Raw genomic sequence first — 13143 nt, 5'->3', positions numbered from 1 at the left:
GAATTTTTTATTACATTATATAAAAAAAAAAATTAATCTTATAACCCCTTTACTCATGAACGCAAATGTAATGTAGGTATTCAATAATTGATATTCACATCAAAAACTTAGGTCTATTATACCTTTAAGCAGTAATAAAATCAAATTTCTATGTCAACGCAATTAGAAGATACAGCCGTAAATGTAGTCTAATAAAAACGTACTGGAAATAGTTCAAATTAAAAGTAAATTAAACGAAATACATTTATTTGAAAATGAACAGCAAAATGACGGTAGAAATAAATGGGCAGAGGGTCCGCGATAATGTGCGCGCGAGTAGCAGACGAAAATGGACGACTCCGCCGCTCGTTCGTTCTTATAAAGGCGCGCCGCACCTCGGTGAGGAAGGCGCGGGGGGTGGCCTTCCGGATTTTACTCCAACACCGCCTCTCCTGACGGGGCAGGGTCCTCGCTGCCTTCAGTGGCAGCTGCAGCTCGTGTGGAAGGGCCAGCTTCGCAGTCTTCAGCGTTATGATGTGCATCGTAACCTGGAATATACAAAAAAACCGACATTGAAAAAAAAAATACTTAAACCAATGCAAATGAGGAAAGCTGAACCGGAAAACCGAACCGTGTAACAAACTTTACACAAACATTAACATTTAATATTAAAAAAACATTTCACGATTTTGGGGAAAATTTTACCCTGTACTGGTATCCCTAATGTTAATCACATGATTATACCATAAATTTGAAACTACGTAAAAACAAATGGCGTCCTGAACAACAAGAACACTTCGTAATTTAGTCGGATAACACAAAAAAATGTTTACGTCTATTTCGATGAAAATATTATATATTTGTAGATAATTTCACATTAGAGTTAATGAAAATGTATCAACTATATCCAGTTCTATAAAACAATATACTTCAAATAAGTTTACTTACGTGTGAAAGGTAATATTTGGTAATCTTCGTTCCGGCCGATTTTTACAACCAATCACACTACAACGCACCATATTTTCACTTAAAGTCGGATTAAAACAGATCACTGTCAACGTTTATTAAACTTTGAAGTCACTTAACAGCGAGAAAAAACAGAAAACTAGCAAAACAATGGACTGTAGCCGCTTGTTTGGGACAAACTGCCTTTGTCCCCAACAAAAGAAATCGCATAACATGAGAGAAACAAAAAACAATGTTTCTGTCTCTCTTGCTCTTAGCTTTATAGTCATAAGTGTATTTCTCTCACGCATTCCTTGTCATTTTAGTGCCTCCTCTATGGTTCATTCTCACTCTACGTATTAGGGCTACACGCGCTATAATATGAATAAAGAAAATTTTCAATGCCAGCTTCCTTTTGTGTCTCAAAGCGAAAATATGCTTACGACTACGAGAAGGACCTGAGTAGCGAAGCCCAGAGTTTGATCCGTCCTTACATTTCTAAGGTTCTAACTCATCAGCTTATTATCAATTTACATTAACATTTGCATATAGGAAACTAGGGCATAAATCAGGAATTCGAAAACGACCTATTCAATAAACACCATTACATTTTAGAATGTAGAAATAAATTCTAAACGTTCCATGGACTGAAAAATAATCCCCAAAACGATTCGGCAGACAAAAATAATTGATTAGTATTATGCCAATATGCATCCAGGATGTCAATTCCTCAAAGGGAGATCAACTATGGGCCAGCATCGCTGATCCCTTTCGCTTTATTGATCTCCGTCTATTTGCGAATATTGCATATAGGCTAGGATTCATCATGTTATGGGTTACCTTGCTGCGTTCTTATATTGATCGGGAGGTTTTAAAACTTATTGTTATGGTTGTAAAAGAAATCCTGGCATGGGGTAATAGGGTATGAGTACTCTTTTCGAATACACAATAATTTTTTGGGGAGATTTTCGGTTAAATCAAAGGTTATATCTTAAAGGTTTTATATTGTGTTTAAATATCTGAATCTGAATTAGTACGATCTTCGTACCAATGTTTTGTTGAACCAATGTTTTAATGAAAATTCTGTCTAGCGGCAACGGAAATACATCATTTGTGAAAATTTCACCGTTCTAGCTATCACGGTTTATGAGATAAAGCCTGGAGACAGACAGACAGACAATGAAGTCTCAGTAATAGGGTCCCGTTTTACCTTTTCGGTACCTACGGAACCCTAAAAAATGTATATTTTCTGTAGACTGTACTTTACAAATGAACTATTTGTACAGAAACACACTCTAACATTTGTTAGCCCACTACACTAGAAAAATATTATACTACTAGGTTTCCGCCCGCGGCATCGCCCGCGCAGTCAAAGAAAAACCCGCATAGTTCCCGTTCCCGTGGGATTTCCGGGATTACGTTATTTTCCCGGGATAAAAAGTAGCCTATGTAGAAAGGTCGAAAGTAGAAATGTCTCGGGTATCAAAATATCTCCATACCAAATTTCATGAAAATTGGTTCAGTAGTTTAGGCGTGATTGAGTAACAGACAGACAGACAGAGTTACTTTCGCATTTATAATACATATTAGTATGGATTTAATACCCTCTTGAACTTCATAATAGTTATAATAGCTTTTACTTTGATATAATAATTATAGTAACTTTGAATTATATCTCTATTTATTTATTTATTTATTTCTATTAATTAAAGCGCCATCTATGGACAAAATGGGAACAACGTAAAATCTACATGTCCTGCACAATGCATTGAATTTTATTATAGTTAAAACTCAGACACGAACCAAGCATTTTTATGTCATTTGCATGCAATTTTGAAAGATGGCGCATGTGTGACTTTACAATGTATATTCATGTAAGATTTGTATATTTTTCTCGTTTTAGGGGGTAGTTAATGGTACGAGGAGGTTATAGTAACAATATAGTTTACAAAATAAGCAAGTTCAAGTGATAGTATCAAGTTAATTAAAAAAATGAAGATAACTTTGTAAGATGAATTTCGTATAATAAACTAAGACAGGGTTATTTTCATTGTTGAACGCAAAACTGGTAACAAATGCAAACATATTTCAAACATGCGAATCATTGAAACGATTAACATTTTACCGTAACATCGGCTGAATCTAAATAGGTAAAACAACGCGAATGGTTCGTGCTATACTTAATAAAATAAAAAATATACGATACGTTTTTCGTGTAGTTTAGTATCGTGATATACACCTTCAACACTAACCGCGAATAAAACATTGCCCAGCTTGACCATACACACCCGCCCCATCAATGTTCGTCCGCTACTCCACCCCTATCTTTCGATCCCTAGCCAAAACAACCTGCACTACACACGGCACAAATCGCTATAACCAAGAACCCTCACTACACTTTGCTCTACATTGCTACCCTTCCCGTCTAACAACCCGTACTACACAAAACACGAACTCACTACCTTCAATAGCCCGCACTCACAACCACTTAACACTACCACTACACATTGCACTACACCAGGGGTTCCCAAAGTGTGCGCAGTAGAAAGTGAATAGAGGCGCCGCGACGTGACTCGATCTACGACTTAAATACTTTTACAATAAAGAAATTTTAATTTTTGTTCTTCTCTGCCTAACCTAATTTCTATTCTAGTATCGTAGGTACCTATATCGAGTGTTTCATTTTACGTGCAAATAGCGAGGTTGGGGGTTAGGGCACCGTGAGATAAAACTTAACATGAAACTGCGCCGCGAGTTGAAAAAGATTGGGAATACCTGCACTAGACTGGTATCCTCCCCTCCCCCCTCCCACCACACACTACCCCCCTTAACACTAACTTGTTATCCCGGGCCCGGTTCTCCTTATCCAGCTCGGCCCGCTGCTCGTCCATGCGCTGCGACTGACAGCGCGCCACTAGCTCCATGAACACGTCCGCCGGTTGCTCCCCCTCCTCGCTCTCGCCTCGCGTCAGCTCCACGTTCGCTTCGCTCGCTTCGCCGTCACGCTTTTCCGCTTCTTTCTTTTTCGCGTCCGGCGTTATCTATGGATGGTGCTTGTATGGTAACTTGCGATGCAAAATTATATGTACTGGTAATTACTCTACATGTATATTCAATAATATGGAATAAGCAAAAATAACAGCAGAATTAAAACAAAAGGATTTGCATTTAAAACTTTTCTTCTTTAATAAATCTGTAATAAGAAATTTTAAAGACTGATAATGAGTTGTTTTAGATTTCCTAGTTTCTAGGAAATCTGATATGCTTTAGAATCTAGATCGTATCGGATTTCAGAGCTTATCAGTTTACATTTAATTATATTTCATCAAGACATTAATGCGATTTAAGCAATCTCATTATATTATGCATAATTAAACTTTTTTTAAATAAATATCATACGTTAAATTTTATAACATAAGTAACTTTTCATGTGTGGACGAATTATAACAAAATTTAGGAAATTAGTAGTAGTAGGTAGGTTGAATGATAATGTGTATTGGTGCGTAGTGTGAGCACGTGAGCGTGTGTGCTCTTATATATATACGTAAGGATTTTCGTTTTGCGTATTAAGCATTGTACACGTGTTTAACCCGTGACGCGTCCGGCGCACAGCCGGCACCGATCCCGATAGTGTCAAGGGAGTTTACGAAATCTAGCTTTTTTATGACTACCGAGTTTGAAAATTTTATTTACCCTATTGTTCTATAATTATATGCCATGTATGATATATTTTTGGAAAGAGGAAGAAACTAGTTATAGCATAAAAATGTAATCATGACGATATATTTTTTCTATAAAATTATAAAAAATTGATTTTCTTTTGTTTTAATTTTAATTGCTTACATACTAACACTTACATGATAATGCTGAGTCATCAAATGATCATATTCACGTTTTCATATCACTACACGATTGCCAAATACATTCACTTATATTTTCACACATTTAACACAACGTATTTCACTATGAATAATAACAAATCTCCATTATTCACAAACAAGAAAAAAAGCGCCATTTTGCGTCTTCCGCACTGAAAAGTTGAGACACTTTTTCACTGAGTATTCTTCAAATATCCCTAAAACTAATATCATAAACGTATTCTACGTAAAATTTCCAGTAATATACGTCTCAATTATCACTCATCTAATTATTCCTCTCGGCATAATTCACAATCCAAATATTCGTTGAACAAGACAAATGTCACAAACTATGGCCGATGACGCAACTCAATCAATGATTCACTTTTTTTTTTATTTTGTGGTTTTGGTCTCTATTGCCTGTCTCGGAGTCGTGTCGATTCGAATTATAAATGTTTAAGGCATAGAGAAATATTTTTTATACTGGAAACATTCACATTGGCCGCGTTATGAACAGTCGTTGTTACGCAGGACGCTACAGTACCATTTTGAGTTACGATTAACCGTCTGTACATAGGACGCGTCACGGGTTAAGTGTGAACTGTTTTATGCCCTATCGGTATCTGTGAGGTCACAAGACACAAACATTGCACATTTTTTTTTAAATCAAATCATTTTTGTAAAACATACTATTTAGGCACGTGAAAACATCAAAGTTTGTGTTTATTTGTATTCCGGATAAAAATGCTGTTACAATATCATTTATTTGCGCTTACTGCTACAGTGTATGGACGCGTAACTTATTTGAATTAAAAATGATAGACATAAGATAATATTCTTAGCACTTTATATGTGAATTTATTAATTGGTAAACACACCTGCCGTTTGGATTTTAATTGAAATAGCATTTTTTAATAATCAAGTTTTTGTTTTTTTATTTAGATTTCTTTTAATTTCACAAGGATGCTGTAGCTGCTGCTTATGTAACATAGTATTGAATGCCTGTGTTTATTCCTTCCATTTTATTACTGCCGATTAAAAAAAAAAAGACTTTACACCTCATTTCTCATGATATACCTATGTCGTGTACAAATGATTTATTGATAATAATGGTATTTGTCTAGACTTATGTTTTTGTGTGTTTCCTTGCTCATTTGGTGTATTTTGTGTCTTAGAGTGTGGGTGCGTGCGTGTGTGACTATTATTTTTGTGCATCTAACTGTGCGCTTGTGTGCTGGTCTGTGTGGCGATCTCGCAATACCTGTCACCATACATGCATCAGCTAGTTGTAAATATGCAGTGCGCATGCTGCGGGGTATGCGTGTCACTAATATGAGCTAGAGCTGTTCTACGCTTCATGCTCTATCCATTGTGTCCGAGCGTTCGTATTCTGTGTGTGCGTGCTCGTATAGTACGTGCATGTCATGAGCGAGAGCTGCTCCATGCTCTACATACGTAAGTGTCCCGAGTGGTGTGTGTGTCACCTGTATGAGCGAGAGCTGCTCCATGCTCTACATACGTAAGTGTCCCGTGTGATGTGTGTCACCTGTATGAGCGAGAGCTGCTCCATGCTCTGCCTGCGCACGCGCAGCGCGCTGAAGGGCGTGCGGGGCGGCGCGGGGGCGGGCGCGGGGCCGGCCGCCGCGGGCTCCACCGGCAGGCCCAGCACCTTGCACAGGTCGCCAATGTTCATCTGCGCTGTTGCCATGCCCAGCACGTCGCCCAGCTGAGGAATGACGGTATAGTTGTTGTTATATTGGTCACTTGAAAACGAGATTCGTCAAGAAACTTAAACGGCAATTTGCGCTGTTATTATTTATTTGCCAACAACGGTAAAGATATTTTTTGTATTTTGGATCATTCATTGGAATCCGACATTACTTTATAAATTATTTTATTCATTGAAGTATTTAACATTTTTACAATTCAAAGCGAGCAATACTATTTATTTATTTAGGTACCTACATCAAAGAAGGTACAAAGTAAGAATATTCTCATGCTTGACCCTATTATAGATATACACAGCATTACAAGAAAAACTAAAGATAAAACAATGAGGATGTTTTATATAACCAGAATAAGTACTTATATTAATTAAACATTGCTTAATTCTAAAACGTGATGCGATATGGATATGTACACTTTTCGTTTAAACATTGACAAACTATCGTGAAAAATATCAAGATTCATCAATGTGTTTATGAGAAACTTTGTAGTTTTGGTATTGTTGTGCAATGTGCATATTGCACAATAGTATTGGTATGTGTATGTAGTGCGTGCCTCACCTCCTTGGATATGTTATAATGCTCCTTGGCGTAGTAGAGCGCCTTCTCGTGGTTGCCGAGCGCGGCGTGCGCGTTGCCGAGCGACCAGCAGGCGCGGCCCTCGCCCACGCGGTCCCGCAGGCCGCGCGCCGCCGCCAGGTGCCGCGCGTGGTACTCCTCCGCCGCGCGGTACTCGCGCAGCAGCGTGTACGTGTTGCCCAGCGAGTAGCACGCCTGCGCCTCCACGGCCGCGTCGCCCAGCGCCTCCGCGAGCGCCAGTGTGCGTCTGTACACGACATGTGCTTTGTACGATACTGGCTATAAGTGGTGCTGTAGTAGCGTACATCGCACTTACTTTATTTCGCTAAATTTGAATAATAACTTTGAAAGACAAAAGATTAATACGTACGTAATACGTAACTTGAACTTTGCAAATAACAAAGTTAAGATTAATTCAATATAAAAGAAGAAATTTCTGTCAATTTTGAATGGAGACAAAAAATACATGGATTGTTTTTTACTTTAAGATTACGTAAATATTCAAACGCCATCCATCAATGTGGTATGGGACAAATATTTCTACCATTGGACAGATATATCCAACCTTCTTTACTCTGTACCAACTAGACTTATTCAACGACGAGGTATTTATATAATGACTCAAGGATCAAATCAAGGAGCAAACTAAATCATACGCCAAGATAGAATCCTACTTCGACTAGAGAAAAAGGGACACATTAAAGCAATGGCAAATATCTATAATAATAATATAATATAATACAGTAAATTGCAAGCACAAATATTTGAATGACAAACAATTTTCAATATAAAAAATTACATTGTATGAAAATATCTTCGCAAAAAAAATAAAAATAAACATGTGGAAACAATAATTGATATTCAACATTTTCATAGTTTTAAAGAGCAACAATACATAAAATTATCGAATTTTACGCTATATGATAGTCATTCATAATAGTCAGTTTATAAAACATTCGCAAATTATTGTTATTATACTTCTAAATATAAAGGAGATCGTGGATTCGATTACAGTATAAACAGGTAACTGTTAAATAAGCGTTCGTCGTCGAATTGTGGAAAAATACCTAAATATTCGGGTATAGGTAAGAAAATACCCGTATTCACACAGAAAGTTTCTATAAATAGTATACATTCCAATCAAGTCGCATTTGCAGGTTAAAACAATTGCAATAATTATTAAAGTTTCTAGTCCGACATTCACATTGTTCAAATAAAATCATAGAATCAGGTGACACGCCTCCAATGCTTTTTACTACAAAAATATTAGTTTTATATATTTTTTCAAACTTCACCTGCATATATGAATTAATTTAAATCGCCTTGCCCATATTTAATTTGTAAATATTTCTGGGAAAAATAAAACTATATCAGTCTCCTATTTTCAGACATAATAATTACAATATCGCATGGTTTAGATGTTAAAAGAAAAACAAACAAACGAAAACACACTTTCGCATATAACAATACTACCAATACTTTGTAAAGGATATAATTTGGAGTAGTGAGCAATGAGCATAACATTACATATGAATTAGTGTCCATCCACATCCAAAATATCAACATATTGGGATATCTAATTGAATTTTTTACATATAAATAATGTAATATATAGAATTCTTGTGTTGCAGTGTTTGAAGATAAACTCCTCCAAAAGTGTTTGACTGATTCTCATGAAATTTTGTGAAATCCAGTAGGTCTGCAAATTATACCTGCTTGCAGATGACCATTAATTTTTTTTTTCTATGCATCACATATTGATATTGCATTGGGCACTGCATATAATGTTTTGTGGCATTCGAGAAATATCCAGGCATATATACTGTACTCCGTAAGGACATTTTGCAACCATAGAGTATATTTACTGCAGCATATAATTATCGGAGACTCGCAAGTGACGTCACACGCACTATTATATTTCCGAAATACCCTTCTCGTAATCCATGAGGTTGGAAATGTGGTGGGAGTAACGAACTATTAAGTTTCTAGAACAAACCCATGCGAGCAGCGCTACCTGCACGCAGACGGTTGTCGTTACTATCACGCAGACTTGTGTTCTATCCAAATACCCGTACCAGTGGTACTGCTACCGGATATCTATCGAGTTGGCGCTCGGCCAGTCACTCACTTGTAGTGCTCGGCCGCGTTCTCGAACTGGCCGAGGAAGATGTGCGAGTTGCCGAGGTTGCTGTTGGCGCGGCGCTCGGCGGCGCGGTCGCCCACCTCCTGCGCGATGCGCAGCCGCTCGCGGTGGTAGCGGATGGCGCGCGCGAAGTCGCCCAGCAGGTAGCACGTGTTGCCCAGGTTGCCGCACGCGCGCCCCATCGCCTGCCGGTCGCCCACGCTGCGCATCAGCTCCAGGTTCTGTCTGCAATAAGTATTACACGTTGTTCATACAATGAAACAATCTAGCAAACAGGTCAAAATTATATTTCTTTAGATATAACAACCTTTTGGAGGCACATAAATGAATTAAACAAACTAAAATATTAGAGAAATTTTGAAAATTACAGACAAATTTTTAACCAAAATTGGTTACAAATATGTCCGTAATTTTAACTTTAATTCATTTTAACTTTAATTTTAAAACATAACAACTTACTCATAATACGCAACAGCTTGTAAGAGACACTCCCGCACCTCTTGCGGGAAGTGTCCCGGGTCGTTCTGTCCCACCCGACCCAAGTGCTTGCCCTGCGCGTGGTACACGTTGCCCAGGTTGTACAGCGCTCGGCCCTCGCTGAGCCTGTCACCTAGAGACCTGGATATCTCCAGGTGCCGTTTGCAACACTGTATCGCTTCCGCAAACTTTCCCATTACTTTTAATGTGTTACCCAGATTGCCGGACGCTTTTGCTTCACCTAATTTATCATTCATTGACCTGTAAATAGAAAATAATACTGTTGAAATGCTTTTAACAATGAGAGGTTTAATATGGTTTTTAGAAAGGGAAAATCAGTAAATAATCATTATTCAGGAAAACTAAAAAATAGATCTAAAGTACATTGATTTTTAAAAGGCCTTTTGATAGTTACAATGTGCTTTTTGCAATAAAAGAAACGCTATTTTTGTCGCATAAGTAGGGCACTTTAAACAATCTAATGAGGTCACCTCATGACCCGAGAGATGTTAGTACCTTTGATATTGCATATTATATTATCTGGTTGAAATTGGGTCATATTTCTTTAGCTCACCTAGCTAACGTCAGGTCATGCTTGTGATACAGCATGGCCTTATTATAATCTCCTAAATAGAAGTACGCGTTGCCCAACTGGCTGTAAATCGCGCTGAGCGTGCGCAGGTCGTCCGTGCCGGCCTGTATCGCCGCCTGGAAGAACGCCACCCCCGCGCGGCAGTCGCCAGCTTTACATAGCCTCTCGCCTTCCAATGCGAGCTCCAAACACATTGAGCCTCCATCGCAACTCTGGAATATGAGATGAGCAATTGAAAATATTTTGTTTTCAATGTTTGAAGTTTGTTCAATTGCACAAAGAACAAGTTTAGCTGGTATTTGAACTTAATAGTAGAAAAGAATTTAAAATGAACTGAAATTATGAATTGTGCAGAAGAAATTAATGTAACTGTTGTGGATTGTAAAATAAAATCGTTTAAAAGTAAGGTCATAAAAATTACCATTACATAGGTAGATAATTATAAACATAAATGAGTCTAGTAAAAATAATAGACGAACTTAAATGTATTATCACTTATCAGCATTGTCTGATTATATAATATATGTATATCCCAAACAATGATTTCCTTTATAAATATTGAATGCAAGGTCTCATGAAACTGTACATGAAAGGAAGTAGGTCGGCTGATATCAAATTGTAATTGGCCTGGCATTGATGGATCTCAATCATTATTATTGGTTGGGGTGTCACATTCGTTCACTCGCTGCAGTTAACATTGCTAATAGTGTTCACATGTCTGCTATTATAAAAGCATGATACTATTTACATGTTTTGTCTTCTACATAGACTTGTTAGTTGTTTCGACTATTTTTTAAGAAAGATATCAATTAATTTTCTTGTAGTACAGTTTAATTAACAAGTATACTGTTATATAAAAACAGAAAAAAAAAATGGTTGGTGTGTAAATTTGGTAGTAAGCATTATAAGGCAAATTACTAAGTACATATGTATATGTAACAAAAAAATTTTTTGATAGTTACAACTTTTACAAATAATGTTTTATTTAAATTAATTTTTATTCCTTAAATAAATAATAAATAAAAAATAAATAAAAATTGTTTATTTCTTTTAAACAAGTTTTCATCTTGGGTTGGAGGTAAGTGCCTTCATTTAAGTGATAAATTTCACTTGTGTTAGAAGGCGCTTCTCTTCCATAACAATAACTAGGCATTAACAATTAAAAGAAAGCTAGCCTTAAGATACACAAGATTCCCTCAAAGCAAATATTAAAACCATACTGAATAACCGTTTCTCAGAATATGAATGTGCAATGATTCTCAATGCTAGCTGTTACACAAAGGGTATCTTGTTGAGCCGTCAAGTCCGTCTGTGAATATAACGAGCCATTACAAAATATTAAGTAACATTTAATACCTTTACGCTTCAATTCTTGAGTGTTCATGTTAGTTGAGTTATTGCAGAAAATCATGCTACATTGTATAAGTGATATTTGTGTTATATCACTTCATGATATAGCTTTAAGTTAAGGTCATTTATAGTTGATTTGTTTGGCCAAAATCAATCCAGAATAATATTATTTTTGTAGAGAAAATAATTTAACTATGTATTAACCCAATTTTACACAGGGAAAATAGTTTCCTGCGTGTGTTTTATATTATTAAGATTTATGTTTGGTGTTTTATATAATGTGCTCATTGTTTACATGTATGTATTCTTCTTAAAAGTAAACTGAAGCATGTTAAATGTTTGTGAATCATGACTACTGATTGCAGAGTTCTGACTCATGAAATATGTTCACTGGCTATTTATTAAGAGAATTTATACATTTTTTATATTCTCAGAAACATAGAGCATCATCAGTTGTTATGTATTTAATGTAATGTAAGTATATATTTTACTTTTTTAATTAATAATTTCTTAGATTTTTTAAATTAATATTATTTAATTATTAATCAAAAAACTATTATATAATAGGAACGTAATATTGAAGATGATTAAAGTAACTTTTTGTTGAATAAATAAAGTTTCAAAACTTTTATTATTCATTACAACACTCGTAAAACTTTTTACGTAGCATGTTATTCTATGTAAATAATTTTTCACGTTACCTTAATAGCACAGAAAGCTTATAACACGGCTGTTTTAATTGAAATGATAACATTTGACCCAATTTGGGTATTTATAATTAAAAAAGTTTAAAATGCTTTGTCCGTAAATCATAACGGATATTACAGCTGCTTTTGATTTCCGTATTTGGACCCTAACGCATGAGTCAGAGCCCGATCATAGGTAACCATCAACCACTTTATTACCGCTAAATTAAATCGTGCAATATCAACGTGCTATACACAATGTACATAACTATCTTCATTCAATATTTACCTGAGCGTCCGTTGAAAGATTCTCAGCACTGGCACTCACAGACATTCTCACACAAAAATTATTTAACAATAAAACTAAAAAGAAATAAGTTACTTCGGTCAGTTAATAATTCTCATAGTTATTGTTTTGTTATTTATTTGTAAGTTGCAGGGCGTTTACGAATGTTACGGTTGACACAGCACAGCGTCCAGCGATGTTTTTTTTATTAATGAAGAATGAAGTGTTGCCGTACTCTAGTCTTTGATGCACTTTTGCAATCATTGCCATAATAATTTACTACTAAACATTTAGAAAGATTATAATGACAAGTAACTATGGAAGTAAAATCTCATTACAATTAATATGAATAGTTTTATTATTATTTTTTCTAATAAATACCTAGCTGATAGATTGTATCAGAGTCAACGATGTTAATTTTAGCAGTGCCATCTGTGATCTTAAAGGGGAACGAGAATGGTTGAATATAGATGTTCCAGACTTATTGGAGCACCAATAGAGGACACTAGTAGTTCAAGTTTAAAC

The 13143-nt window shown here is 36.1% G+C and overlaps 1 protein-coding gene and 1 long non-coding RNA gene across 2 annotated transcripts in view; both read right to left on the bottom strand.

The window, feature by feature from the left end:
• The window catches only part of pins (G-protein-signaling modulator pins), a 41615-nt gene extending 28781 nt beyond the window's left edge, over positions 1–12834 (bottom strand). The window contains exons 1-7 of the mRNA XM_090106182.1: positions 12622–12834; positions 10279–10508; positions 9687–9965; positions 9213–9452; positions 7067–7331; positions 6328–6507; positions 3763–3965 (exon numbers count right to left, since the gene is read on the bottom strand). Coding sequence (XP_089962308.1) covers positions 3763–3965; positions 6328–6507; positions 7067–7331; positions 9213–9452; positions 9687–9965; positions 10279–10508; positions 12622–12666 — 1442 coding nt within the window. The 5' untranslated portion in view covers positions 12667–12834. The remainder of the gene's footprint in view (positions 1–3762; positions 3966–6327; positions 6508–7066; positions 7332–9212; positions 9453–9686; positions 9966–10278; positions 10509–12621) is intronic.
• LOC149911415 (uncharacterized) lies at positions 230–1275 on the bottom strand. The gene is made up of 2 exons (XR_016457139.1): positions 928–1275; positions 230–527 (listed from the first exon to the last, which is right to left on the bottom strand). It is a non-coding gene; the product is annotated as an uncharacterized LOC149911415 (long non-coding RNA).
• Positions 12835–13143: the final 309 nt, after the last annotated feature.

Source organism: Colias eurytheme, chromosome 1 (assembly GCF_061535395.1).
Source record: "Colias eurytheme isolate Ceu_HAF_F1 chromosome 1, ilColEury1 Martin Lab GWU primary, whole genome shotgun sequence".
In the NCBI taxonomy this organism is placed as follows: Eukaryota; Metazoa; Arthropoda; class Insecta; order Lepidoptera; family Pieridae; genus Colias; species Colias eurytheme.
The sequence above is the reverse complement of the archived record's forward strand: the minus strand, read 5'-3'. Positions and strand labels throughout refer to the sequence as shown.